General features: G+C 48.0%; 1 protein-coding gene across 1 annotated transcript; it reads right to left on the bottom strand.

Annotated features, from left to right (window-relative positions):
• Positions 1–9866: 9866 nt before the first annotated feature.
• On the bottom strand, positions 9867–10948 carry LOC136470416 (uncharacterized). Its single transcript, XM_066468272.1, has 4 exons — positions 10667–10948; positions 10336–10555; positions 10154–10258; positions 9867–10081 (listed from the first exon to the last, which is right to left on the bottom strand). Exons 1-4 carry the CDS (start codon positions 10946–10948, stop codon positions 9867–9869), a joined length of 822 nt encoding a protein of 273 aa, XP_066324369.1.
• Positions 10949–27073: the final 16125 nt, after the last annotated feature.

Below are 27073 nucleotides of genomic sequence, written 5' to 3'. Positions count from 1 at the left end.
GAAGATGAGCAATTATACATTAGGTTGTATAAACTTGGTAAGTAAAGTGATTTGAATAGGGCTTAGGTTGGAATAAGCAAACTACAGCAAACATGTGCATTCCCCGAGCATCCCTGACATTCGTTCATGTGCATCCATGATATTTATCTTGCGCATTCATGCAATAGGTGTGCTGGAGGGAGTGACGTTGCTGGAGTTCGAGGGAACCAACCAGGAGGAGGAACCCGAGGTGCAGGAAGCCGACGAAGCAGTCGCCACGAAGGAATTGCCCGAGTGCCCTGACCACCAGCCTTCCTCGTTCCTGAAAGGCAAGCCCCGAAGCATATTAAGCCTCCCATGTTTTTACAAATACATTGAGTATCTTTTATTGTTAATGATGCATTAAGTATAGGAATTGGTTGGAACCAATTGCTGCATTATATATCCCTCCTTGTCCAGATATCGCACTGGAATCCTAATTAAGTTCAGGAATGGGTTAAATGCTTAGCCATGCTTAGTGCGATAGAAGTCAGGTGATTTCCTGTCACCTGCGAGCTTTAGGATGAGGTGGATCACGGTTGGCTATATTTGCTATCGTGGAAAAGAACCATGTGAATAATGAATTAAGACCGGGCGGGGTCTTGTGTAGGTTTGAACATAGTGACTCCGTCTGAGTCATTTAAGGACCGATACACTGTACGTCCTCATGTTATGTTGAACGTAGCCTAACACTTAGCTGGCCGGATAAGTCGTTCCGACCGTGAAGCCTAGTAGCTCAACTCAGGCCGGGGACGCGAGTAGTGGCGTGCATTCTGGAGGTAGTAAGGATGTGTGGAGAGCCATTGGCATAAGTCCAAGGCGGGTTAGAGTCCTGAACAACCTTGGCAGAGTGGTTCTCTGAGAATGTCAATCTGTTCGGACTCGCGACTCCTAAATCGTACCAAAGGTGACTTGTTTGCAACCCTGACGGGGGAAGCAGGGTTTGTGTTTAGGAATAACCCTCCAGCTAGATAGGAATCGATTCGAATCGCCGTCTCTCCCGGATAGTGAGAACTTGACTGAGCAGCGGCAACGTAGATTCAATTAATTTAACGATATGGTTAAATGGAAGATGATGATAAGGTTGCCACAATGAATACCTAATATGGTTATTAATGTTTGCACCCTAATAAAATGATTGCTTAGTACAGGTGCTAATATAGTTGATAGGCTAATGGCTAAAAGTCACTGCTAGTTCAGGATAAGAGTTGATCATTATTACTTATGCTTTTCTACAAAAAGAAAGTGTCAGCCAGATCCACTAAATTAAGCTATGCATAATCCTTGGTGTCATTTGTTTGGTTTTTGATGGGTAAGTCTAGCTGAGTACATTCCCGTACTCAGGGTTTATTCCCTCTTGTTGCAGATGACCTTCTATATCAGGGATTCTGTAAGTATTGTCTCCACCCAGCGGGTGATGAAGACTAGATCACGGGCATGATCTCTGTTCTCTTATCTGAATGCTTTTGCGGGTTGTGATCAGCGAACCAGTATTTGTATTTGAACTCGGGTGTGTAAGTTAAACTATTTGCTTCCGCATGTTTTACAAGACTTGTTTTGTAATAACGATGACTCTATGATGATGTAATCTATTTGCAAACGTCTGCAAAATGTTGTAACGTACGATATGTTATGTTGAATTACTGTGATCTTGGTTGTATGCAAGTTGGTTTGAAATCCTTTGAGATTTCAGTTGACTACCGGGTTTATATGGGCTCAAGTTCGAGAATTTGATCGTTTCGGCGATTGTTTTTTTGTACTTGTGCTCTTATAAATTGGTCGGTTCTGTGACACAGCGCGACATCATAGATGAGGGGAATGACCCCCATAGTTCGCTCAAGCTAGCTAGAACATCACCGCTGCGCCAGTGCTTCTGTGTGGTGTTCCCGAGCCCGTTGACCCCCAGGAGAGGGCGGTCTACCGGAACCTCCAGGCGCTGGTAGAAACCGCCGCCGTACAACAAGCGGAAAGCTCCGCATCACAACTCTGACACACGCCCTCTCATCCCATTGAGGGAGCTGGGACACACTAGACGGATCGCTCCATCCGCTCACCGCTATGGCCACCAAGCACGGCACGGGAGGCCGCAACCGCGCCGTGATCTGACCTGGCGCATGCCCCACGTTGACCGCCGCCATGCGAATGGCTCGATCCAAACCAAGATGCTCGCAGCGTCATCAGCAACCGGCATCATGCCTGACGCAATGATGATGCTCATCGGGCAGCGGCAAGGACAGGCAACGCGGGCCCCAGACGGACCATCGAGGGGAGCGGTGAAATGCGCCCTAGGCACGGCCGCCGGCTGGACAACCAGAGTCCTAGCCCGGAGGGCCCGGGACCACGGGCCTTTGGCCGGCGCATCCGGAGGGCACCGTTCCCACGACGTTTCTAGCCACCCACCAACATCGCCAAGTACACTGGGGAGACAAACCCCAGAATTTGGCTCAAAGATTTCCGACTCGCCTGCCGAGTCGGAGGGGTGGATGATGACTATTTCATCATTCAATATCTCCCCATCTGTGTCGGGGAACATGTTCAGGCATGGCTCGAATTCCTCCCACAAGACAGCATCCGCAACTAGGCGGACCTCAAGAGGGTCTTTGTCAGGAATTTCCAGGGGACGTATGTCCGTCCTGGGAACTCCTAGGACCTCAAGAGCTACCAGCAGGAGCCTAGCGAGTCCCTGCGGGACTACATTCGCAGGTTCTCCCAATGATGCAACTCACTCCTTGATGTCATCAACATAGACGTCATCAGCGCATTCCTCTCTGGGACGACCTGCAAGTCCCTGATCCAAAAGCTTGGCTACCTAAAGCCCCGCACCACTCGCGACCTGCTTGATGTCACCACGAACCATGCCTCTGGCGAGGAGGCGGTCGGAGCAGTCTTCAACGGAGGCCAGGACAAGGCTAAGGCCAAGTGCGAGGACCAAGACAAGGGCCCCTCCACACAGAGGGGCAAGAAGAACAAAAAGGACCGGCGCCGGTCGGACAACACCGCGTTGGTCGCCGCAGCCGATCACGCGGCTAAAGCAGCCCTAGCAGGGCCTATCTGACCATTTCACCAAACTCATGGATAGCCCATGCACCAACCACGCCTACCCCATCAAACACCTCTACAAAGACTGTGAGCTCCTCAAATGTTTCCTCCTGTAGGCCGGCGGGCCGAAAGAGGGAGACGACAAAGAAGCAGCAGCCAAGAAAGGAGGCATGGTAGGCAAGGACGAAGACAGTTTCCCTGACCCTGAGGAGTGCATCATGATCTTCAGCGAATCCGATGCCATCCGGACCAAACACCAGCACAAGGTGCACTATAGGGAGGCATGTGCCACCGAGACGGCCATCCCCTCCTTCCTCGATTGGTCAGAATCTCTGATCACCTTCGATTAGAGGGACCATCCCTCCCACATCATGAGACCAGGACGCTACCCGCTCGTCGTCGATCCCATCATCCGCAAGAAGCGCCTTACCAAGGTACTGATGGACGGAGGCAGCGGCCTCAACATCCTCTACATCGACACCCTCGACACCATGTGCATCCCCTAGTTGGAGCTCCGCCTAGCGGGTTCTCCCTTCCATGGGGTGATTCCGGGTGCACAGGCATACCCGCTCGGGCAAACGATTTGCTCGTCATGTTTGGCAACAAGGCCAACTTCCGCTCAGAGGTAGTTACCTTTGAGGTAGTGGATTTCCCAGGATCCTACCACGCCATTTTGGGGCGACCATGCTACGCCAAATTTATGGCGATCCCCAACTACACCTACCTCAAGCTAAAGATGTTGGGACCAAACGGCGTCATCACCATGAGCAGCGCCTTCTCGCACGCCTTCACGTTACACCACGAGCATTTCGAGCTCGCCACCGTGGCCATTAACTCAGCCGAGCTTCCACGGCTTGGGGAATCATTGACCCTGGCTATCCCAGATAGCAACAAACTAGCCTCCTCGACAGCCTTCTGCTCGCTCGAGGAAACCAAGACGATGGGAATCGACCCCATCGACCCAGCCAAGATGGTACGAATTGGGACTTAGCTCTCGGACAAATAGGAATACGAGCTCGTCAACTTCCTACGTGCCAATCGTGATGTCTTTGCATGGCAACCCTCTGACATGCCGGGCATACCGTGGGAGGTCGTCGAGCATGTGCTACGCCTCATCCCAAGCTCGAAGCCCGCTAAGCAGCGCCTGCGTCGCTTCGACGATGAGAGGCGTAGGGCCATAGGCGAAGAGATCGCCAAACTCCTGACAGCCGGGTTCATTAGAGAGGTGTTCCACTTTGACTGGCTCGCCAATCCTATTCTTGTTAAAAGAAGACCGAGAAATGGAGAATGTGCGTTAATTATACTGGCCTTAACAAAGCATGTCCAAAGGATCACTTTCCCTTGCCGCGCATAGACCAGATAGTCAACTCCACCTTGGGTTGCAAGATCCTCTCCTTTCTGGATGCCTACTCAGGCTGTCACCAGATCACGATGAAAGAGTCCGATCAGCTCGCAACCTCGTTCATAACCCCATATGGTTTGTACTGCTACATAACCATGCCTTTTGGCATGAAGAACACCGGCGCCACCTACCAAAGGTGCATGCAGCAATGCTTTGCTGACCAGATCGACCCGCTTGATCAGCCCGATCAGGTCGAACGGCCAAAGCCAACAATCTCCGTCTATGTGGATGACATAGTAGTCAAAATGGCTCAAGCTTGCGACCTAATCCCAAACTTGGCCGCGACATTCGTAAACCTTCGAAGGTTCAACATCAAGCTGAATCCCAAAAAATGTGTTTTCGGAGTTCCAAAGGGGAAGTTGCTAGGATACATTGTGTCCGAGCGCGGCATCGAGGCCAACCCCAAAAAAATCTCAGCCATCTCCAACATGGGCCCCATACGCAACGTCAAGGGCGTATATAGGCTCACCGGCTGCCTGGCTGCACTAAGCTGATTCATCTCCCAGCTCGGCAAAGCGCAATGGATACCTCAAGGGCGTCGCACCCATAGATACTCAATAGAAGAACATGGAGCTCCTGACTTTCTCATGTAGTCGAGGCAGCTCCTGGATAAGGATGCTGCCCGCCAAGGTATGGTCATCATGGCTAGAGGATATCTTTTGACACTTTATGAACTGGCCAACTTGAGCAGTTGCAGGCATGGAACCCTCCACCAGCACGATTCTAGGCAACCCCCCTTCGACAAAGCTCGCCCGGTGAAGATCTGTCGGAGAGATCCCACACACATCTCCATCCCGAAGACGGCCATCACCGCCTCCAGCAGCCCCCAGCTCGACATCGCGCTCTGGATTCATGAAGGGATCTGTGAGTCCTCCCTCCTGCTTACCCTCTCTCTCACTTAGGAACCACCATGGCATATGGGCACTCTCGGTGAGGAGGAATAAGGAAGAGAGGCAGAAGTTGGAAAATAGCAGAGGTCTACGACGAAAAACTCTCTCCCTTCCTGCCATTCAATACGGATGGGAAACGATGGGACGTGCAATGACCGATGGGATGCACACTGACCGACGGAACGGGACGTGGCCTAGGTATGGCCAACTACTACCGCATGTCGGGCATGGGAACCAACGTGCCAGCACTCGCAGGCGGCCCTCCGCCTTCCCAGTCTGTACTTGAAAAAACCCAAGCAAACAGGATCTCCGCCGGGTGGGACCATCGGGCCTCTTGAGTCGATCGAATCACTCAGGATAAAACACATCAAGCGACAGGTAAGGAGCAAAGGGACGCCCCATGTGGGCCATGCTGACTCCATCTCAAATGACAAGCATGGGTCTCGGTCGGACATTTCCGACTGAAGCTCTCCAAACCCCGTTACTCAAATCATTGAGGTAAAAACTACAAACCCTATCTATTTTTCTTATAACTCATTTCATACATCCGTATGCACACTCATTCCATACACCCATGCCTCCCAGACGATTCAGGCCCTAAACCGCCTGGGGGCTATAGAACTAAGCATCGCACGTGCAGCGAAATGCATCACAACGCTCCGTGTTGCGTCACAAAGCGGCGATTGCCTCATTTGACATGAGCAACCAACAGAGCCAGGGGAGAAAAACATAGATGAGCCCCATGCGGCCCTTGCCCAGTATGGTAGACTGGGTCATCTCAACCTTCTTGTTTAATCCTAAACCTCTTGCTAAGCCCACATAATCTCTATCGAGGGGAGGCCGTCAGGCCACCCGGGTTAGTCTCCAGAATGACCAAGGCATCTATCGGGTTGCAGGTAAAGGAGTAGTGGAATGTCACAAGAGGGCTATGCCAACCCTGTCATGAACAACGGACCCAGATTCCACTCGATCATACTCGTTAGCGAGCTCACCGAGCGCGTCACTCAAGCCCGAGCGATCGGGACAAGCGACAAAACTCAGCCCCTCCGGTTGTGAGAAACCGAGGATGGGGTAACGCACACAAAACTCACACCGACCCCTATGAAGGCCCGATAGGGCTCGGGGGCTCAAGATAAAAATGCCTGGGTCTATGACCCCGAACTTGCCCCATCCGGCTATGATTCGTACCGTGCTCCAAAACGCCTAGGTTTGCGACCCCGATCTCGCCCCATCCAACTACGCTTCCAACCGTGCTCCAAAACTCCTAGGTCTGCGACCCCGATCTCGCCCCATCTGGCTACGCTTCCGACCGCACTCCAAAACGCCTGGGTCTGCAACCCTAATCTCGCCCCATCAGGCTACGCTTCCGACTGCGCTCCAAAACACCTAGGTCTGCGACCCCGAACTCGCCCCATCCAGCTATGCTACCGAGTACGCTCCAAACGCCTGGGTCCGCGACCCCGATCTCACCACAACGATTCCGACTCACCCAATCCTGCATCGCGCATCGACGCCAGGATCAGTGAGCTCCGTCTTGCCCAAACTAACTACCTCACCCGATCCCACGGCGCGCACCTACGCTAGGATCCGTGAGCTCCCTCTCACCCAAAACTATCAAAACGACTAAAAACGCCTCGGCTGCGCAGCGACGCCTTGGTTAAAACAAACTCTGTCTCGAACTAAAAACGAACATCCCCCAGATGGTTCGGTCCAAACCGCTCGGGGGCTACACCCGTGGGTGCGCTCGCGCGCAGCCACCGACAAAACTGAAAGACCTCCCCCACTGACAACACAGAAAACCCCCAGATGGTTCTGCCCAAACAGCCCAGGGGCTCGGGGGCTACACCCATAGGTGTGCTCGCGCGCACCCGTTGGCAAGACAAAAATCCCCCGGACGATTCAGCCCGAATCGCCTGAGGGCTCAGGGGCTCCTGTCAGGTTCATGAACCCGGGGTCCCTCGGGGACCGGCTTCCACATCAAGGCTCGGCCTAGGCAAACAAGCATGAAACTCATGGGCCAGCTCGAGAGTAAAAATAATAGGCTGGAAGGGTGGTCCAGTCACCGACCGAAAGGTCTGGCCAAAGGGGAATAGTGCCCATCGATTACTTCGGCTCGCCTCTCCGACCGGAGCGCTCGCTTCGGTCTACAGCCGCCTCCGGACGGCCTCTCCGATTGAAAGGCCTAGCCCATGCACTACTTCCGACTTTGACCCCGTGTCTCTGACTAGAGCGCAGAAACCCTGCTCACCGCTCTTCTCCGACTGGTGCGACCAGAACTGACCGGGGCCATACGACCAGGGACACCTGCTCAGAAGGAACCAGGGGATGAACGGAGAAAGCAAGCCAGGGCACACAAGTCAGACCACGATAGCAATGACTGTACCCTGTACGCCTGTAGGAACAGTACCCCCGCAATTGCCCTGACACAAACAATATTGTAGGTGCCGACATTTCCGTCTATAGTATTGTGGGCGCCGCTAAAACTCCCATACGATAAGGCCCCCACGTGCCTCTGGGCATCACAGTGTCGTGGGCGTTGGAATTTACAATACCATGTGAACATGGTGAAACTCCTCACATGCCTCTAGGCATCGAACAGTATTTGTAGGTATCGACGTATACCCTTCCTGAAGAAGGCAGCACAGCCTCCCACATGCATCTGACATTCTACAATGACATCAACAGTTTTGCGAGCGCCTACCATTCTACAGTAACATCAACAGTGTTGTGGCGCCTACCATTATCTTGTACCCACCGGCATGGGCAGCCAATCCCAATAGCATATGTACCCTCACCCTCTCACTTGTAAAGCCACCCCCTTTATCTATAAAAGGGGATGCGCTCCCTCCAACAAAGGTGTGGTCTTTTAGAGCCTTTCTTAGATTCATCAGATCGACAAAGTTCATTAGTCCACAATGGTAGAACCATCAGGTTCGGACCTCAAGCACACGCTTGAACACTTAGCTCATAGCCTAGCTCCTGTCGCTCTCAGCCCATCCGACCGGAGCCGATCGGACCTCTTGTACACCCCATCTTTCTCCTTCTCGTTTGTAACCCCATTGCAAACTTCGAGCACCTAGACTCAGGAATAAAGTCACTGACCGACCCAAAGTGGACGTAGGGCACGTTGCCTGAACCAGTATAAACCCTGTGTCATTGAGTGCTAGGCCACCTCCGATCACAACGTACGGCAAAACTACAAATATTTACTAGTTGGTCACATTATGTACCAACAGTATGTATCGGTCGTGCACCCCAGGGCTAATGGCTAGGTTGAGCGAGTGAACGGTATGATTTTAGATGGCTTGAAGAAGAGATTATATGAGAAGGACCAGAAATATCTGGGCAAATGGCTCAAAGAATTGTCGGCTATGGTCTGGGGACTAAGTACCTAGCCCAGCCACAACATTGGAGTCTCCCCCTATTTCTTGGTGTTCAGATCAGAGGCTATATTACCTGCCGATGTCGCCTTCCGAGCACCAAGGATAGAGAATTATGATGAAGAGAAGAATGATCAGGCACGACAAGACGATGTTGACAGCCTTGAGGAAGAACGCTTGGTCACCTATGTTCGGATGGCCAAGTACCTGAATGTCTACAAAAAAACCACAATCGCAATATCCAGGAGCGATCCTTCATGGTCGGCGACTTAGTACTCTGCAGGAAATAGAAGACCGATGGGATGCACAAGCTATCCTTGCCTTGGGAGGGTCCATACGTCATCAAGGCAGTGACCTGACTAGGGTCATATAGACTCTATGCTCAAGACAAAGTAGACATCCCTAACTCCTAGCACATCGATCATCTTAGGCGTTTCTATCCTTGCGATGCTCTACAAAGATATGTACCTTTTATGTATATATGCATTTCAATAACATTTTCTCCATGATGTTTTCTCTGCTTGTTTGTTCTCCATAATTTTTCTCCAATTATTTGTTTCTCCATGCTTAACATCTTTAAGATGATGCATACTTTCATCATTCGACCTACCGACCCGCCATGTTCTAATTTGCGTTATCCAGAAGCAGCCCTGTTCTCGATTTAGCATCTAAATGTGCATGGGCAATAGCGCTCTGTGTCATGGGCGGTCGACAATGGCTTCTTGGTGATTCCTACATTCCTAAGCGTGCACAAGAGCTAAGCTTTCTATGCCATGGGATGTGGGATAGCCAGGGCTGGTGACAAGATAAAGGACTCACTGGCAATGCATCATTAATATTAAATATTAACCCTTTATATACATATTAAACATAATGTTTAATTACAACTGCTTGGTGAGCTATCCAGTCATATGGTACATTCACCCTAATCTACTGCCCTCTGTCTTCCCTCTCGCTGAATAGATCCAGGTCATCGGCCAGCTTGATCACCGACTCCTCCACTTCTTGTTCAAGGGCTTCGATCTGGGCGTCGCTCAATCCTTGGGCGAACCCCATGTCGACTACCTCCAGCTTTTTTGATGGATACAATGAATGTACTACCGCTAGTGCATGCCCAGCGGCTACGCAGGTGGCGCCTTACGTGAACTGCTTGAAGCGTGTCCAGGTACCCTCGCACCTCTCCACGATTGCGTCAGGGCGAGGGGGGCTATCTCCTAGAAGGTATTCCGGCTTGGGGTCAATGAGGTCCAGCATAGGTTTTATTCCAACGACCATAGCATCAATCTTGTCCTGCATGGCCTTCATACGCGCCTGGAGGTCTTGGAATTGCGCTTGGGCATTAGTATGCCTCACTGCAAACAACAACGCAGTGTGTTAAACATGCTCACCATGCCGGATGATGAATTATTACTACAATGGTGTACTTTGGAGCTCCTTGGTGATTTTCTGCTTCGCTTCAAGAACCTCGTTCCTCTCCTTCTCCAGCTGTGCCGCCGCCTCACGCGCTAGCAATAGAGCGGTTTGTAGCTCTGCATACATGAAGACTACTATCAGGCTCACCAAAGTGGAATGGCATAGTATTACGTCATGAAGCTTGAGGACTTACCATTCTCCCGGTCGATAGTCGTGCTCAACTGCTCGGTTAGCACCAGATTCTCCGACTCCACTTGCCACACGTGAGCCTGCATCTTCTCCTTGTCACTGTGGGCTATGGCCAAGCTCTTCTCAAGTGCCTCCACTGATTCTTGCAGCCTCTTGTTTTCTGCAAAGAGTGGGGCTACCTTCTCCACATGCCGAGCGCGGTGCTCGGATACCCTTACCAGTTCCTATAACAAATATAAATGAAGACTGATCCTGATGGTAACAATTGACATTATGTTTTGGCTTACTCGTAGTTGGCTCAACAACGATGCAAGCGTGTCCTAAAACGCCCTCGCCTGTTCGGTGGCCTCCTCCTCCTCCACGACCTCCACAAGGTCTCCTCCTGCTTGGCGTAGGAAAGTGCGCACAGGTCGAGGAGGGGCATCTTGGGAGTGGGATGGTTCCTGCTGGATTTCTTCTACTTCCTTGGTGTCATTCCCCGAGGGCTCTTTCCTCCTGGCCTCTACCAAGTGGACCGGAGCGTCGAGGTCCCTCGCCGACCGGCCTATTTCTGGGCTTTCCCTCCGCTCGGTGTTGGTAGTCGGGTCCGGCGCTATGCCCTTGTCTGCCCACATCATCGGGATACTCAGGCCTATAGGCGACCTGGGCACCCCTTCCAAGTGCTTCCCAATGGCACCTCCAGAGCTAGTGTGGGTGGTGGGCGGTCGTGGCTCTGCCCCTTCACGGTCTTTTTCGATGCTGACCGAGCATAATTCCTTGATCGATGCCTCGCTGCGATGTGACTATAGGTCATTAATCATCTCTAGTTTCATACTGATCAGAATAAACTGTGATAGCAGCACTTACACATCCGATCGCTTGAAATAGTCCTGAAATGGTGTGGCCTTCCAAAGCTTCCCTGTCCCGACGTCGCCACTCTGAACCATGAGAAAGTCGGGCGCGGTCGGTTTGCCAATCCCTCCTGGCGCCTCACGCCTAGGCCCAGGGACTTCGTCCCCCAGGGCCCTTCGGCTAGTTGCCTCTTGGGTAGGCTGACTAGGCACCCTAGTGGTCGGTGTGGGGGTGGCCATGCATGTAGCTCTCTACTGTAGCATCTCCCCTCCATCTTCATCATCATCAGACCAGTCTGCCATGACTTGTCGATGCACCGAAGGCTCCTTGAATGAGATTCTGCCAGCCTTGCGCAGCGACGGAGGAGATTTTCTTTTCTTCTTCCTCTTTGCTGGCTCCTCATAGGTTGGCTGCTTCCCGCACATCGCCTGCTGACGCTTGGGGGGTTTCTCCACTGTGTCCTCGGACTCTTACAATGACCTATTTTCCGACGCCGGACCTGCCGGTAGTTGGGTCGGTCGAGTATCAACACCTTCCGGCAAGGTCTCGTCTGGAACATTAGAGAAGTACACAACACGGCTCTGTCCACCAATTTTCAAGAAATCATTAAAACATACACAAGACTTGGCACAACAATGAATACAATTGACGGTAACTTAATGGTGGCGGCGGATTTGTGATGCTGTAAGCCCTCTAGCGGCCCAAGTTTGTCAGTCTTGTGCTCTTAGTGAAGAGCTCCTTGGTGCGGGCATAGGCGTCACCATTTTCCACTTTCTCAGGGACTTCTCGAGTAGTGTCATCATCCCCTGCATACTCATATGCGGGGTGGAACCTCTCCTTGCTCGGCTAGATCCAGTGGCAGATGAAGGTGATTGCTACACCAACTCTGTCTGGGTTGCTTTGGATCTGCCTCAAGATCTGTAGGAAATCCTCTACCTAGGTCATCTCCGCGCTGCTCGGCCTCTCCGACCAATTTGTGTTCGGCTCTGCTAGGTGGTCTATGTCGGCCGGCAGGCTCGGCTCATCATTCTAGATGTAAAACCACCTAGCATTCCATCCCTTCAATGATGTGTTGAGGGGCACTTGGATGTACTCCTTCCCCATGCCATCCCACAACTACAGATATACTCCACCGACCACCTTGGGAGATCCAGATCTGGTGAAGTGTTTGAGGCAGAAGAAGCGGCAGAAGAGGTTGAAGTACGAAGCGATTCCGATGAATGCTTCGCATAGGTCGATGAAGAGGGAGATGTGAAGGATGCTGTTGGGATTGAGATGGCCAAGGCTAATGCCGTAATAATGCAGAAGTTTGTGCAAGAAGGGGTGCGCAGGAACTCCAAATCCACGAACAAAATATGCCTCGAACACAACAAGCTCGTTGGTGTCGGGGTCGGGAACGCCTCACCCACGGCAGGGCGTCATCCTCTAGTCACCTGGTCTAGAAGGATGCCTTCAATCACCATTCCTTCCAGGGACTCCTAGGTGCAGGTCGATTTGACCCACTCCTGATTGTGGTGGATTTCATCGATACTCACCGCCGCATCCCTCCCTTACCTTTTCAGGCTTGAGCGACTGCGCTTCTTCCCACCCTTCGCCATGAATCATATCTGGTTGAGTAGGTGGTTTTGATTCGATGGGACTATGCTCAGATCTGATTGAGGAAGAGCTACAATTGCGATGCAGCTGTAGCAGGGTGCGAGGAAGGCAAAGTGACAAAAGATTTTTGGATGCGAGGAAGAGGAAGCGCCAGGCAAAGTGAAGGGATTGTGCCGTGGCGGGTGGATTTATACGGTTCGACCCCAACCTTTCGTCTTCAGGGTTTTTGGGAAACCGCACCATGCCGCGCTATGTTGCTCGCGCCCCTCTGTTTTCTCTATGGATGTTTAATGGACTGGTTCAATGGGCCTCAGGGCACACTGAGCGAATGGGCCTATTCTATAAGCACTATCAATTTTTTCTCCACGGTTAAGTGCTAAGTACTCTCTGTTTTTTCTCCATGGCTAAGTGCCAAGCACTCTCCATCTTTTCTCCATGGCTAAGTGCTAAGCACTCTCCATCTTTTCTCCATGGTAAAGTGCTAAGCACTCTCCATTTTTTCTCTACGGTTAAGTGCTAAGCACTCTCCATCTTTTCCCCATGGTAAAGTGCTAAGCACTCTCCATTTTTCTCCATGGTTAAGTGCTAAGCACTCTCCATTTTTTCTCCACGGTTAAGTGCTAAGCACTCTCCATCTTTTCTCCACAGCTAAGTGCTAAGCACCCTCTAGTTTTTCTCCAATGCCAAGTGCTAAGCACTAATAGGATTTCCCCTCTGATTCAGTGCTAAGCACCTTTTTTTTGACTTTTTCACTTGATTCTTTGATCCTGCTACAAGATGATTTTCTATCTTACAGTAGGCTGGAGGACTAAGTGTGTACACTTCACCTAGCGGTGAGTGTGATTTCCTCAGCTAAGTTCAGAGTTGATTATTCTGACTAACGATCGTTGATATTCTTTGATCTTGACACCAGGCTACTGTCAGGCTCGGGGACTACAATGTATACATTGCACCTTGAGGTGCATGTATCAAATTTTAAGGTGGACTAAGTCCTCATTTTCTTAATTAGGTACTAAGAGCCTCTATACTGACTAAGTCAGAGATATGCATCATCTAACTTCGCCAACGAAACCTAAGTGTGTACACTTCACCTAAGGTGGAGAAATTTTTAAATTTTAAACTTGAGCTCCATACATCCTTCTGGCAAGCCTTACTTGAGTAAGTTCGAGGCTTGTTGACCAGTTAAACTAGTCAGCACCTATTTTTCACTGGTTGGATTTCCAGTTAAACCGGTCGGCGCCTAATTTTGTTGATTAGATTACCAGTTAAACTGGTTGGATTGCCAGATTAACTGGCTAACTCCAAGTTAAACTGCTCAGACTTGTTCAAGACGGCGTTGCTCAGCGGATACAAGGCGCTCGAGGACTAGCTATGGGGGGTATAACCCGAGGTACCCATGACAATGGACATGGGCCACACCATCAGGGATGGTCCAGCCCACAAGATCAAGATGTGTGGTGCAAGGCACTACTCGGCGTGCACCACAAGGCTTCAGGAAGGAATCTTGAAGATAGAGAAGGATCTTTTTGGATATGTTAGATATTGTATTCCTTGTAAATACTTACCATGTAACCTCTAGATCTAACCAACCTATAACCCCACCCTCCAGGCTATATAAGGCAGGTAGGGACCCCCCTAAAAATATCTCATATCTCATCTCTCATAATACAATCCACCAAAGACTCAGGACGTAGGGTATTACGTCGACTTGACGGCGTGAACCTGTCTAAATTACTGTCTCTGCGCTTGTGTCACCATCTAGTTCCTATTACGCGCACCTCCACCGATCAATCTACTACCTTGGGTATACCCCTTAGTAGACTGCTGACCAAATTTTGTCGACAAGCTACCATTGCCTCATCCCAAGCTCACGGCGCCACTCAAACCATAGTCGCCGCCATTGTTGCTTGTTCTCGTCGACCGCTGCTTCTCCGTCGATCTGAGCAAGCTACCGAGCATCTCCACACGGTAGTGGAACTCCCCATGCCATTTTCCCTCTTTTTCTCGCTCTCTGTTGCTCACTCTTGATCACCGAACCTTTGCAGAACACCGCCATCTGCCTCTTCGAGCTGCTCGCCATCCCCATTTGTCCTATATTCATGACACCGCCCTAGGTGAACTTGCCTCTATCCATTCTACCTTCCCGTGCTTTTCCCGAGTCGAAATGGGGCCCGTAGGACCTCTTCCCGAGTTTGCCAGCGAGAAACTCGTCACCGGTAATGGAGCCACTGTGTCGGCCTTCCTGTTCCGACCGGCCAATCTTCCTCAAGCCACTATAGCTGTCCAATCCAGATCAGACGATCTCAATTAGAAGATACCCCTTTGTGGCAATTTTGTTAAAGAGACCCTCTGCTTTTCAATATTTAAACCCATAGTGCTCCGGCCAAATTTAAATCAGAATTTTATTTATTTTAATTTTTATTTAAGTTCATAGTATTTACAGGATTGCAATCCAGAGCTTATAATTAGCATATCTTCACTGATTTAGCTCTGATTTTAGTGATTGTCGCGTCTATGTGTTCGTAGTGATGCGTAGATTAATTTTATAAACTTTTCAACATGTTTTCCACTGTTGGTGTACTATTATAATTATTTTTCTTGTTTGCTATGCATGATTGATTGCGGATGCTTGTATGTTGCCGTATTGAACGATCGAGTATAGACGGTGAGCAGTACTTTGATGAACAGGATCAGCAGGATTATTTTGATCAAGACAAGTATAGCATGGGATTTTCCTTGTTGTCCTATTCACCTTAGTAACATTTTAATACATACTGCATGTGTCTACCTTGATTACCACTAAGGAATTTGCAAGCTTTATGCTTGTACCTTGTCGCCTATGGGATTTGGCATTGGGTAGAATGATGGTAGTGCTCAATTAAGACCATGATCTTGTAACTTGACTAATGGAATATGCAATAAACGCTAAAACATGATTTTTAGCAACAAGGAACAAGGGGGCCAGAGCATAGTTTTTGTGATGCTCTAGATTCCTCTCCTTAAGGACTTATCTATAAGTGATTATCCGGCATTTATAGTACAACCATGAGTGCTACATGGCTCTGGATTTATTCAAGTATGAAGCACCTTTCTAGCTTGTTAGTGGTTACTGAAATGGCGCAAATGGGGTGTGACCAAGTCAGGCATAGGATGGCCCTTGATGTTGTATGTACTTCTACATGAGTGTGCTATAGTGTTAGGGGGTCTATGTTTGTGGGCCACAGATACCTAGCGGCTACTAACTTGTTAGGGAGACTTTTGAAAGATTTCATACTGAAACCCCGCTGTGCACCTTGGTAGTGTAATTTGGGAGTAATTAACCCAAGCAAACGGGAATCATGGCTCATGGTGAAAGTGTACAACCTCTACAGAGTGTAAAACTGATATATCAGCCGTGCTCACAGTCATGAGCAGCCTTGGACTCCTTATGGAATAGATGATCATTAATGATATTTTGTTTATGCTATTCATTATTTAGGTTTACTTGATCATGTGTTTAAATGGGCTTGTGATAAACTTGTTGCTACTCAATTGCATAAAATTGTGACTCACTAAAAGCTAATCATAGTCAAACCAGTGTAATTGTTTGGAGCCTCATGAACCCTGTGTTATTCTTGTTGAGTACGAGATGTACTTACACTTGTTTATTTTTATTACTTGGATAAAAATCTTGGATTGGTAACACATAGTAATGATGGTTATGCTGAGTTTCCTGAAGATTACTAGACTTGTGATCAATAGTTGACCGTCCCTGTGGCTATGGAGGCACCATGGAGTTATCTTTTACTTCTGCTTTTCTAAGACTTTGATATTTATGTAATGGATTAATACTCATGATGTAATAAAACATTGTGCTTGGTATTCTCTTATAATTTGTCTCTATATGTGTGTGATTGTTTCCTGGGCACACATATGGCTTTGTACTCAGTTTTGTCTTTAAAATCGGGTATGACACATTGGTTGTGTAAATTTTAGGGGATTGGAATAAAATTTAATTTTATATCTCCCTTGAATATAGGCTAATGTTGGGACACATATATCTTGGTCGTGAAGGCAAGCCCCCTTTATCTCTTTGCCAAACAACTAACAATTAATCTAGAATGTGTGTTGTTGTGTTTTTCTCGGACAGGCATTGTGCAGGTGCCTTCGGCTGTGCCCCTAGGCTGGGTGAAGGCTCAGGGCCTGTGCAGGTGCCTGTGGCGAAGGCTTGAATTTTACCACAAGATGGGGATCTCATGTGACCTTCGCCTTCAACAACCAGACCATGCGAAGGCCTAGGGGCAGCAAAGGCAATGTCAGTGAAGGCACGGAACTCACCAAGGCGGCGTTTGAGAGATGTCATGAAGGTCACCGGGGGGAAGGTGATGATTCAATGTGGAAGTCGAGGAAATCCAGTGAAGGCCAAGCCTTCGCCGCCCGAAGACTGGGCTCTCAGAGGGAGCTCATTCTGCGTGCTTGTTGGGCCTCCAACGGGCTCCAAGCAAGGCCCATGAAGTAAGACGGTTAGGAAGGAGAAGGCCGAAGATACCCCCGAAGGTCTCTAGTTGTACGGGAATATCCCCAGGATATGCCTTGTCAGATGTAGGGCATAAATGTAAAATAACTCCACTTTGTACAATGACCTATAAAAGGGGAGAGCAAAGCCCATGTAAAGAGGGAGACCAACAAGTGAATGAAACCTTATTTGTGTTACATGAGGTACTGTATTGCTTGAATTGGCCTTCGCCTCCTCCCTCACTGGCAAAGGCCCCCAAGTACTTAGCCTAGTGGTAACAACTTTCCCAACATTGGCGCCCACCGTGCTAGGCCAAGTACAAACCTACAATGGTAGGAAAAAGAAAGACCTCCGCCCGCACCCAGAGGGGGGAGGAAGCCCCTACACGGGGAAGACCCAGACGCAACACTCATAGCACTTATGCTAGTCCACAACCTCAAGAAGGTGCGGAGGCTGAGGAAGAAGAGGCGGTTGTGATAGATCAGCTAGCAGGCGATGGAGGGTAGCCATCACAGCCAGCCCAAAACCTAACGCCAGAGTAGACACTTCAGCAGTTACAAGCCCAACTTTAGCAGGCTCAACAGGAAAGAGATAGGCTAGCGGCGGTCTTCTCTGAAAACCAAAGGGTAGCACTCATGTCTCAGCAAGCAGCAGAAGTAAGGCAGCAACTGGCTATCCTACAAGCTGTTGGTGGTCCTTAACTCACACTTTTAACTGCCAACATCTATATAAAATCCATCCAAACAAGCACCAAACTTAGAGAATAGGGTTTATACTAACAAATTCCATGAGTTTTGGTGAATTTCTCAAATGTAGGGGACAAATACGGAATGTAGCACCCGGTTTTAAGAACAAAACCAGATACACACCATATGTGAGCGTAGGAAGTCAAATCCCACATATGGCCACAAATAGAGGTAATATCAAAGACAATACTTAAATACATAATGTACTTAGTATAAAGATATAACCTTAGATACAAGCAGCGGATAGACAACTCCGATCTTTGGGTGAAGACTCCACTCCACAGGGACAACTGACTGGTTGATCACAAGCCTAACTTCTCCAAATTCTAGCAATCTGGTACCCATCCGGGATTTTTATCCAAGTAATGAAAATAAAGCAAGCATAAGTACATGTCGTTCTCAACAAGATAACATGGGGTTATGAAGCTCAAAAGGCTGACACCGGCTTACTATGATTAGCATTTTTAGTGAGTCAATATTTTATCACTTATTAGCATCAAGTTATGCTTAAGCCCCTTGTAACCCACATGATCATTTAATGAGAGCAATAATATCATCATGGTATCATCGTATTATTATCATAACGTGAATGCATATTCTGTCAGTTTTCCAGTCCACTCGAGACCGTGAGCACGGCTGTTATAATAGTTTTACACTCTACAGAGGTTGTACATCTTTACCCTGAGTCATGAATTGCCCTTTCGCCCAAGGTGATCAGCCTCTTGACCCCCTTCCAAGGAAGGTCGGCAGGGTTCACTATGAAGTCTTTCAAAGGTTCGTCTAACAAGTAAGGGCCGCTAGGTTTCCTCAGCAAGCAGATGTAGGGCTCCCCTTCCGAAAGGCACAATCATGCGCAACCTATACACTAACAGATAGAGGCCGCACTATACCCTTCTCGGCAAGCCCCTCTTGTGCCATAAAGGTAACCTCTAACAAGCTAGAAAAGGTCCTCATACTAAACTAAAGCCACAGCCATGTAGCCCTCATGGTTGTATTGTAAGTCCTAGCTTTTGCCAACAGATAAGTCCTTAGGGAGGGCCAAGAGCATCATGTATAAAAGCCAACAGCTCCTTCGCCCGATATCCAAGTTGCTAAAAAGTAAGTTTTAACCTTTGTTGCATGAAGCCATTAATCATCATTCAGATCAGGTATAATTAATTCGAGCACTAGCAAACTACCCATATGCAATTGTTCCCATGGTGACAAGGTATAGAGGTAACAACAACTAGATCAACCTTAGGGTAGTCAAGACTAGACACATGCAATATGAATTAAGTGACATTAAAGATGAATAGGACAATAAGGAAGATCCCATGCTATACTTGCCTTAAACTTGGATCCTTCTTCTATTGATTCATAGCCTTCAAAGAACTGCTCCTTGATCACCACGTAACGCTCACCGACTGGATAAGATTATAAAGCACCACACAAACATCTGAATAAACATGCATATAACAAACATAACTATATTATAACAGTACATCAATCAATACAAAGAATTTAAAACTAATCTACGCATTGCTATGAACACACAGACGCGAAAAACACTCTAATCGGATCTAAAATAGGGAAGTTATGATTTAAACGAGATTTCCTTTAGTAAAATAATAATTTAAAACTAATCTCAAATTTCAAAGTTGAAAACATGTTTAACAAGTGTATTAACATGTAGATTACTTCGCTATGAACCTAACACAACTCGAATGGATCGAATCGGAGTTAGAACGGAAAAGATATGGCTTAAACAAGGTTGGGTGGCAAATCTGTAATTAAACCAAACTAGTTTACGTTTTTAAAATAGGAAAACGTATTTTAGATCTCAGTAGGGCTGCTTTACGTTTTTAGAAAAGAAAACGCATTCTGGGTAGGCGCTAAGGACTGCGGGTTGGATAATAGAAAAGCGCAAGGGTTCTTATGCAAAATAGCCTGGCAAAGGGGTACGGTTAACTCTGAACCATTGGATCTAGATTGGATGATCTAGATTAGATCTAGGAGGGAGAGAGAGAGAGGGGCCATAGATCAAGATCTAGATGGTGGAAAATAGAAGGGGAAGGGGACGTCACCGGCACAGTGCCGAAGGCGGCGGTGCCATTGCCGGCATGGCTTGACCTCGCCGGTGTTCGGCGATATGCCGATACCGGGCATCATCGGCCACTGGGAGAGCACGGGGAGGTAGATCTCGTGCTTGCGAACATGGTTGTGGTACCAGTTGAAGTCGGAGAGGAATGGTGATAGTGGCACGCACGTTCTTGCGGATCAGGGTCTACGGTGATGCTACGGCGAGCTCGCGTAGGCGCAAAAGAGCGAGAGGTGGAGCATAGATGATACCGACGACTTCCTTACCTTCACGCGCAGCTCGGGAACGTGGTAGCGGTGGCAGAGGAGCAGCGGCGGTGGAGACCAAAACAGCGGCGGCGATTTTAGGGTTGTGGGGTGGTTGTGGGCACGGCTGAGGTGGCTAGGCGCTAGGGTTAGCTGGGGGCGGCACGCATGCAGAGAACGGCTTATATAGGGTAGCCTAGCGAGGAGATAAAGCCAAATCACGGAAATTACGGGCTCGTGGCATGGATTCTATCCTCCCAGGCGAAGTCTGGCTCGGTGACGGGAGGTAGGAGACGCCGCTGACATGTGGGACCCACCTGTCAGTGGAGCAAGGGCGCGGGGCCGGGACGTCAGCGAGTGAGAGAGAAGGGAGAGCGCTCTACCACAAGGCTGTGGCCCTTAGCCAGGTTGGGCCGGCCAGTTAGCTTGGCCGAGCTTTGTCAGGAGGGAAGGAGGGAGAGGGGAACCGAGCTAGGCCTTCAGGCCAAGGAGAGAGAAGAGGGCAATGGGAGAGGCCGAGCTAGGCCAAAAGAGGGGGAGGGGTGAGGTTCTTATTTCTTTTCTTTTCTTTTTCAAATTCAAATATGAACCAACTCAAGTTTGAATATGGTTTCAAATATACTTTTCAATTCCAATCAAAATGAGCACTTTTGGTAGGCTTTCAAAACTAAACTGTTCAAACTTTCGAAACTCTTTTTATTTTCAAATTATTTTTCCTTCTTTTCTTTTATTTTAAAGCTATTTTCAAAACCAATTCAAAAGCGATTTGAATTCATTTTGAATTTTGGTCAAAACCACACAATACAAAAAGGCAAATGCACCAGCATGAATGCATCAACGATGTTGCTAAATCCTATGATAAATTTTAATTTAATGAAGAATATTATTTTCCTATATTTCATGAGCACAAAAATTCATAATTTAAAGCATTTTAAGTCTATTTCAAAAGAGGCAAATTTTAGGGTGTTACACGGAAATAGGTCAAAACAGGCCAAAACAAGTACAGAAATGGACAAGGGCAGCCACTCTTCCACCTTGGCCAAAAACAAACACATGATCCTAGGCCAAGAATCAAAGGAACAAGAATCGTACCTGGAGAAACTAGGCCTCAAACTCCTGAAGCCTTGACCCAGGCCCAGCCAGGAGCCCACCACCCAAAGGCAGTGCGGGGCGGTGCCACCCAGGGTGAGGGCGCACCAGGGGTGCGGCCGCACCCCCACCTCTGCCAATCGGGCCCCCTTCCTCGTGGCGGTTCCATTATGGCCAAGGAGGATGGTGCAGGGGGAGATGCTAGGAATATCCTTCTACAATCGCCTAAACAACTACTATATAAAGAGAAGGATGCCTCCTCCCTCAAGACACAACAAGAAGACAAGAAGAAGAGCAAGCTACACTCCTACCTTAGCTTTTAGCTAGAATTAGTATAGGGAGTGAGGGAGAGAAAGCAAGAGAAGTTCTAGAGTTGTTGGATTGCTCACGCTTGTATGTCAACGGACCTTGTACTACTTGAAGTGCAACGTTCATGTTCTTCTATGGTGGTATGATCTTAAGTAAGTTATCTTTGTTTGCTACATACTTGTGGGTTCGTCGTTCACCCTAGTGGTGAGTACTCTAGTAGAGGACTTCTGATAGAGACAGAAGTTCCTAGCCAACGCTAAAGTAGTAACCGATTTTGTAGATGTGGTGTTTGAGTGTAACGCCCCAGAGTCCAAACGGCTCAGATCCACTCTACACGCTGAGCGAACCACACCTACCACCATCCCACTTACGCTTTCATCCTCGCTTCGCATAAAAGGATTAACCCAGGGATGGTGGGATGGACTATAGAAGCCTTATATGTTGGTCTATCCCACCTTTAACAACCAAGGTAGGACTAAACTCTCCACAATATCTCATTAACTTGCATATGGGCCACTATGGGCCAAATTCCAAACTGGGCCGGATGTCACATACACCCCCCTCAAGGAACCGATGTCCTCATCGGTCCAACACACCCACAACCGGGCAAACGATGACCAGGAATGTTCCCTCTTAGCACACACAACTGTGCACCCAGTGTCGGCACATGTGCCATGCCGTGCGCCCCGCAGGGCCTACACGCGCAATGAACCCCATGTCCACGCCCCTGGCCCGCACGCGCCCGTGGCCGCGAAGGTTGGCTCCGATACCATTTGTAATGCCCAGAGTCCAAACGGCTCAGATCCACTCTGCACGCTGAGCGAACCACACCTACCACCATCCCACTTACGCTTTCGTCCTCGCTTCACGTAAAAGGATTAACCCGGGGATGGTGGGATGGACTCTAGAAGCCTTATATGTTGGTCTATCCCACCTTTAACAACCAAGGTGGGACTAAACTCTCCATAATATCTCATTAACTTGCATATGGGCCAAATTCCAAACTGGGCTAGATGTCACATTGAGCTTGAAGTTACCTTCGTTTGCCTCATTCCCCATGGTTGAGGGGTAGATGGCAGGTGGTGATAGCCATGTTCGTCCCTTGTAATCCCCCATGTTCAGGTTTGGCGTAGAGCTATAGGCTAGGATAGCTTGGCAGACCAGGTGTGATCCAGTGCCCGAAGTATGTTTGTAGTAACCCAGCTATCTTGCTTTAAGATATCTATCCTTAGAAAAACTTCGCTACCTGAGCTATCCTTCTTGTTTTCTTGGGAGAACTAGTTAAGCAACTTTTAACACTTCCATTCCCCGTGGAAATACGATACCCTGAATACCACCGGGTGAAATGCTATAGCAGTAATTCCGTGCGCTTGCGGATTCTTTTGCTTACGCTAAGAAATACCAATAAGTATTCCTGGCACCATTGCTGGGCAACGGTTGTCATTTTAGTCTTCGAACCCCGTGTATCCTTTATTTTACCTTTCTTTTCTTTTAATCTTTTACAATGGAGCAAAAATCTATCCAGCAACTTTTTGCTCCAAAGGGCGAGTTCTTAGAGCCACCACAATCCTCGAAGCCAATCATAGCTTCGGGCGATGAACTCCGTTCTGGCTTTATAGCCATGGTTCGAGAGCAAACCTTCTCAGGTTTCAACTATGAAAACCCATACCACCATTTATGGGAGTTTGAGCAGCTCTGTGCATGTCTGACCATTTCAGGCATGTCACAAGAAACACTTCAGTGGAAGTTGTTTCCCTTTTGTCTTGATGAGAGAGTGAAACAATAACATTGGTAAGGTAAATGGAGATTGGGAAGAGCTACGAAATAGATTATGTCTCGCATTCTTCCCTATACCTCAAATCGCTTCTCTACGATAAGAGATTCTCTACTTCCAACAAAACAAGAAAGAGACTATAGGTGCAGCCCGGGCTAGATTTTCAATCCTAACACATCTTGGCCCAGACTCATGGATGCACCCTACATTCCAGATTGGTGGTAGATCATGAGGGTGACAACCTTGTTGAGTTCTCTATAGTCCACCTCCTGTATGTAGGCCAAGTTGGACCCGGTTGCGACGGAATAGCATACTCTATTTGTGATAGAACCGCCCAATTTATTCAAGATGAAGTACGGCTGTCCCTGCTAACACGTTGACACACACATACTTTCACTCATATAAACCTGGTAGTCCACCGAGTGTCCCGAAGACCTCGGTAAATCAATGTCACAACCAAGATCGCGTGATTAAGCAAATACACATCACATACGCAGGGTTGCAACGGAAATAATATTACAAATGGGTTCACAAATAATAGTACAAGTTTGGGTTTCAAAACAGCAGTGAAAACAACATAGCTTTCAAATGATTACATTAATATAAGTTCCAAATATATTGCTAGCATAAGTGACATCATCCGACAAAAGCATATAGATGAGAAGTAACTATAGAATCACCGAGCCCACCGGCGGTTATCCACCATCTTTAGCAGGTCGAGAACTTCACAACAACAAGGTGGGATAAACCCTGAGTACTCGAATGTACTCAGCCAGACTTACCCATCGGAAACCAAGACAAATGACAACAAGGATCATGCATAGCTTAATTTAGTGGATCTGGCTAGACAACCTTTTTGCATAAAAGCTTGAGTAACCATTAGCATTATTCACCTGTACTAGCAGTGACTTTTAACCATTACCTACCATCTATATTAGCACATGTACTAATCAATCACTTGATTAAGTTGCAAACAATAATAACCATATCAGGTATTTCATGGCTCATTGTCATCATCATCATCCTTTAACCATATCTTTAAATTTAGTGAATCTACGTTGCCGCTGCTCAGTCAAGTTCTCACTATCCGGGAGAGACAGCGATTCGAATCGATTCCTATCTAGCTGGAGGGGTATTCCTAACACAAACCTTGCTTCTCCTGTCAGGGTCACAAACAAGTCACCGTTGGTACAATTCAGGAGTTGCGAGTCCAAACAGTGCCGCAAAATCAGAGAACCACTTTGCCATGAGTGCTCGGTGACTTAACCCGCCCTTGGGCTTACGCCAATGGCTCCCCGCACATCCTTACTTCCATCCAGATTGCGGACCCCTGCTCGCGTCCCCGGCCTAAATCGAGCTACTAGGCTTCGTGGTTGGAACGACTTATCCGGCCAGCTAAGTGTTAGGCTGCGTTCAATATGACATAAGGACGTACAGCGTATCGGTCCTTAAACGACATAGACGGGGATAGATTCACACCCAAGACCAGATGAGGACATGACACCCCCGCATATAACCATGTTTGGTACATGGGATGGAGGGGAAGGAGGCCAGGAAGGGTGTCCAAGTCAAGAAGGAGGCCTGAGGCTAATTTGGTTCGAGTCCCCGAGGTGGAGGCCCAAAGCAACTCAAGTTCGAGTCTGCCTCGGAATCCAGGACCAGTCTGCTTTAAACTGGTCACCCAGGACGCATCCGGACTCCGTTTTCGACGATCCATATATGGACGGAAAGCTTATTTGATAAGGAAGCCAACCCAAGTGGTTTCACATCAAAAGCTCTTCGGAATCAACAGGAATCATCGAAACAAATCAGCATCCAAAAGCTGTCAGGGTGCTGCGACACCGTCTTTTGGTCCGTTGGACCGTGTATCGTGTTTGGGCCCATTAGGGGGCGCGTCTAGGGTAGGCGACGACCCTAAGACCTTTATAATCATATGCCGCCACCGTCTTTAGGGTTTGGGTTTTGCTTAGATTAATCTGTCAAGAACAGTTTCACCGTTCATCGGTTTGTGAGACCCCAACTTCGTGAGATAATCATTCATCTGCAATTTGGTTGCGTTCTTTCTTGTTCTTACTTGTGTTCTTCGTTGTGCAGGTAGGGATTAGCCTTCTTGGCGAGGTCAACCTGGTCCATGACTTGGTTGATAACCAGAGGAGCTGTGGTGCTAAGATTGTAGGGTTCGATCTTTCGATCTGAAGACGGATCAGTGTGTCATTCTCTGCCACAATGATAGTTACCATCACCTAACGGAAGATCGGGATCCCCATCTCTATTAAGTGGTAATCAGAGCTAAGGTATACCGTCAGGTTCACTTTTATTCCCTAGTTTTGAGTGTTTCACATTCGTCCCATAGTACAGTGCCATACTTGTTTTTCCTGTCCTAGAACCTTCCGCGCCATAGCCTTTGCATATTTCAGTTTCAGAGTCCGTCGTGTTGAGTTTGTGTCCTGGTCGAGGTCTTGTTGCTGGTTAAGTCATGTTAGAGTCCAGTTCGTGTGTTTTCCCCCATCGTTTCCATCAAATATTGGCTGTTGTGACCAATTTTGCACACATTGTTCCCGTTTTGTCCTCTAATTCGGAGCCAATTCTTAAATATGGTCTAGTTTTCGCATACGAACTATGTTTTCGACGTTCCATATATCAAAATCGATTAGAAAAAAATTTCGGATCCGTCCATCCACCGTTGGATTAGGGTTCAAAAATTTTAGATTGGTCAAAAAGTGGTCACAAGATCCTCTTTTCGTGGTCACAAGGTTTGTGTCGATTTTGAGCAAGTTTTCTAAAAATTCCACAGGCCATGTCTTTCACTTGTTTCAGCTCATATTTTCTGTGGTTACTACTTTTGTGCTCCTAAGTAAAGGAAAAATATCAAAAAAATAAAAAAGTTCAAAATTTCCCAAAAAACAACGACAGCTCAAAAAATAGAAAAAAAGAGGGGCAAAAGAGGAACAATATTTAGAGGAGCACATAGAGAAGACCAAAGTGAGCTGTGTTAGCGTGTGCTGTCTGGTTCCTTGTTTGTGTTGCTATTTCCATCTACCATACTTGTTTTTCATACACCTGTCACCTTGCTACCCACCATACTTTTGTCACACGCCTGGTACTTGGAACATTTTAGACCAGCAACGAGAACAAGTACTTTGGACTATAATTCAGCATTACTTTCTGTTACTGACTTGTGTGCCAGATATACATATTACTCTTTGTTTGCCTTACAAGCTCCACAAATTCTTCAGATCAGTACAGAAAAAGGGCTTTGCAATCTCGGTACCACTGCCTCACAGGTATCACGAACCAGCCGCCGGTTGTACCGCCACTGCTTGCATTGATAAGAACTTTGTACGAGCTTGGTAAGACGCTTCCACTTGCTATGAAAAGTGACACCACTTCAACCACGTAGTCATTTGGTAGGGATAACTTTCACCGTTTGTTCCTTGTTTTTGTGTTTACAATGACAGGTTGTTCGTATCCACCGACTTATGACGGTATAGGTGCTGATGAGTACATGGAGTGGGAAATTGCCATCGATAACATATTTGCTACTCGCTTTATGTGTCCAAGGAGGAAGGTAAAAAATACA

This window comes from Miscanthus floridulus, chromosome 8, assembly GCF_019320115.1.
Source record: "Miscanthus floridulus cultivar M001 chromosome 8, ASM1932011v1, whole genome shotgun sequence".
Taxonomy (NCBI): Eukaryota; Viridiplantae; Streptophyta; class Magnoliopsida; order Poales; family Poaceae; genus Miscanthus; species Miscanthus floridulus.
This window is presented reverse-complemented; position numbering and strand designations above follow the sequence as displayed.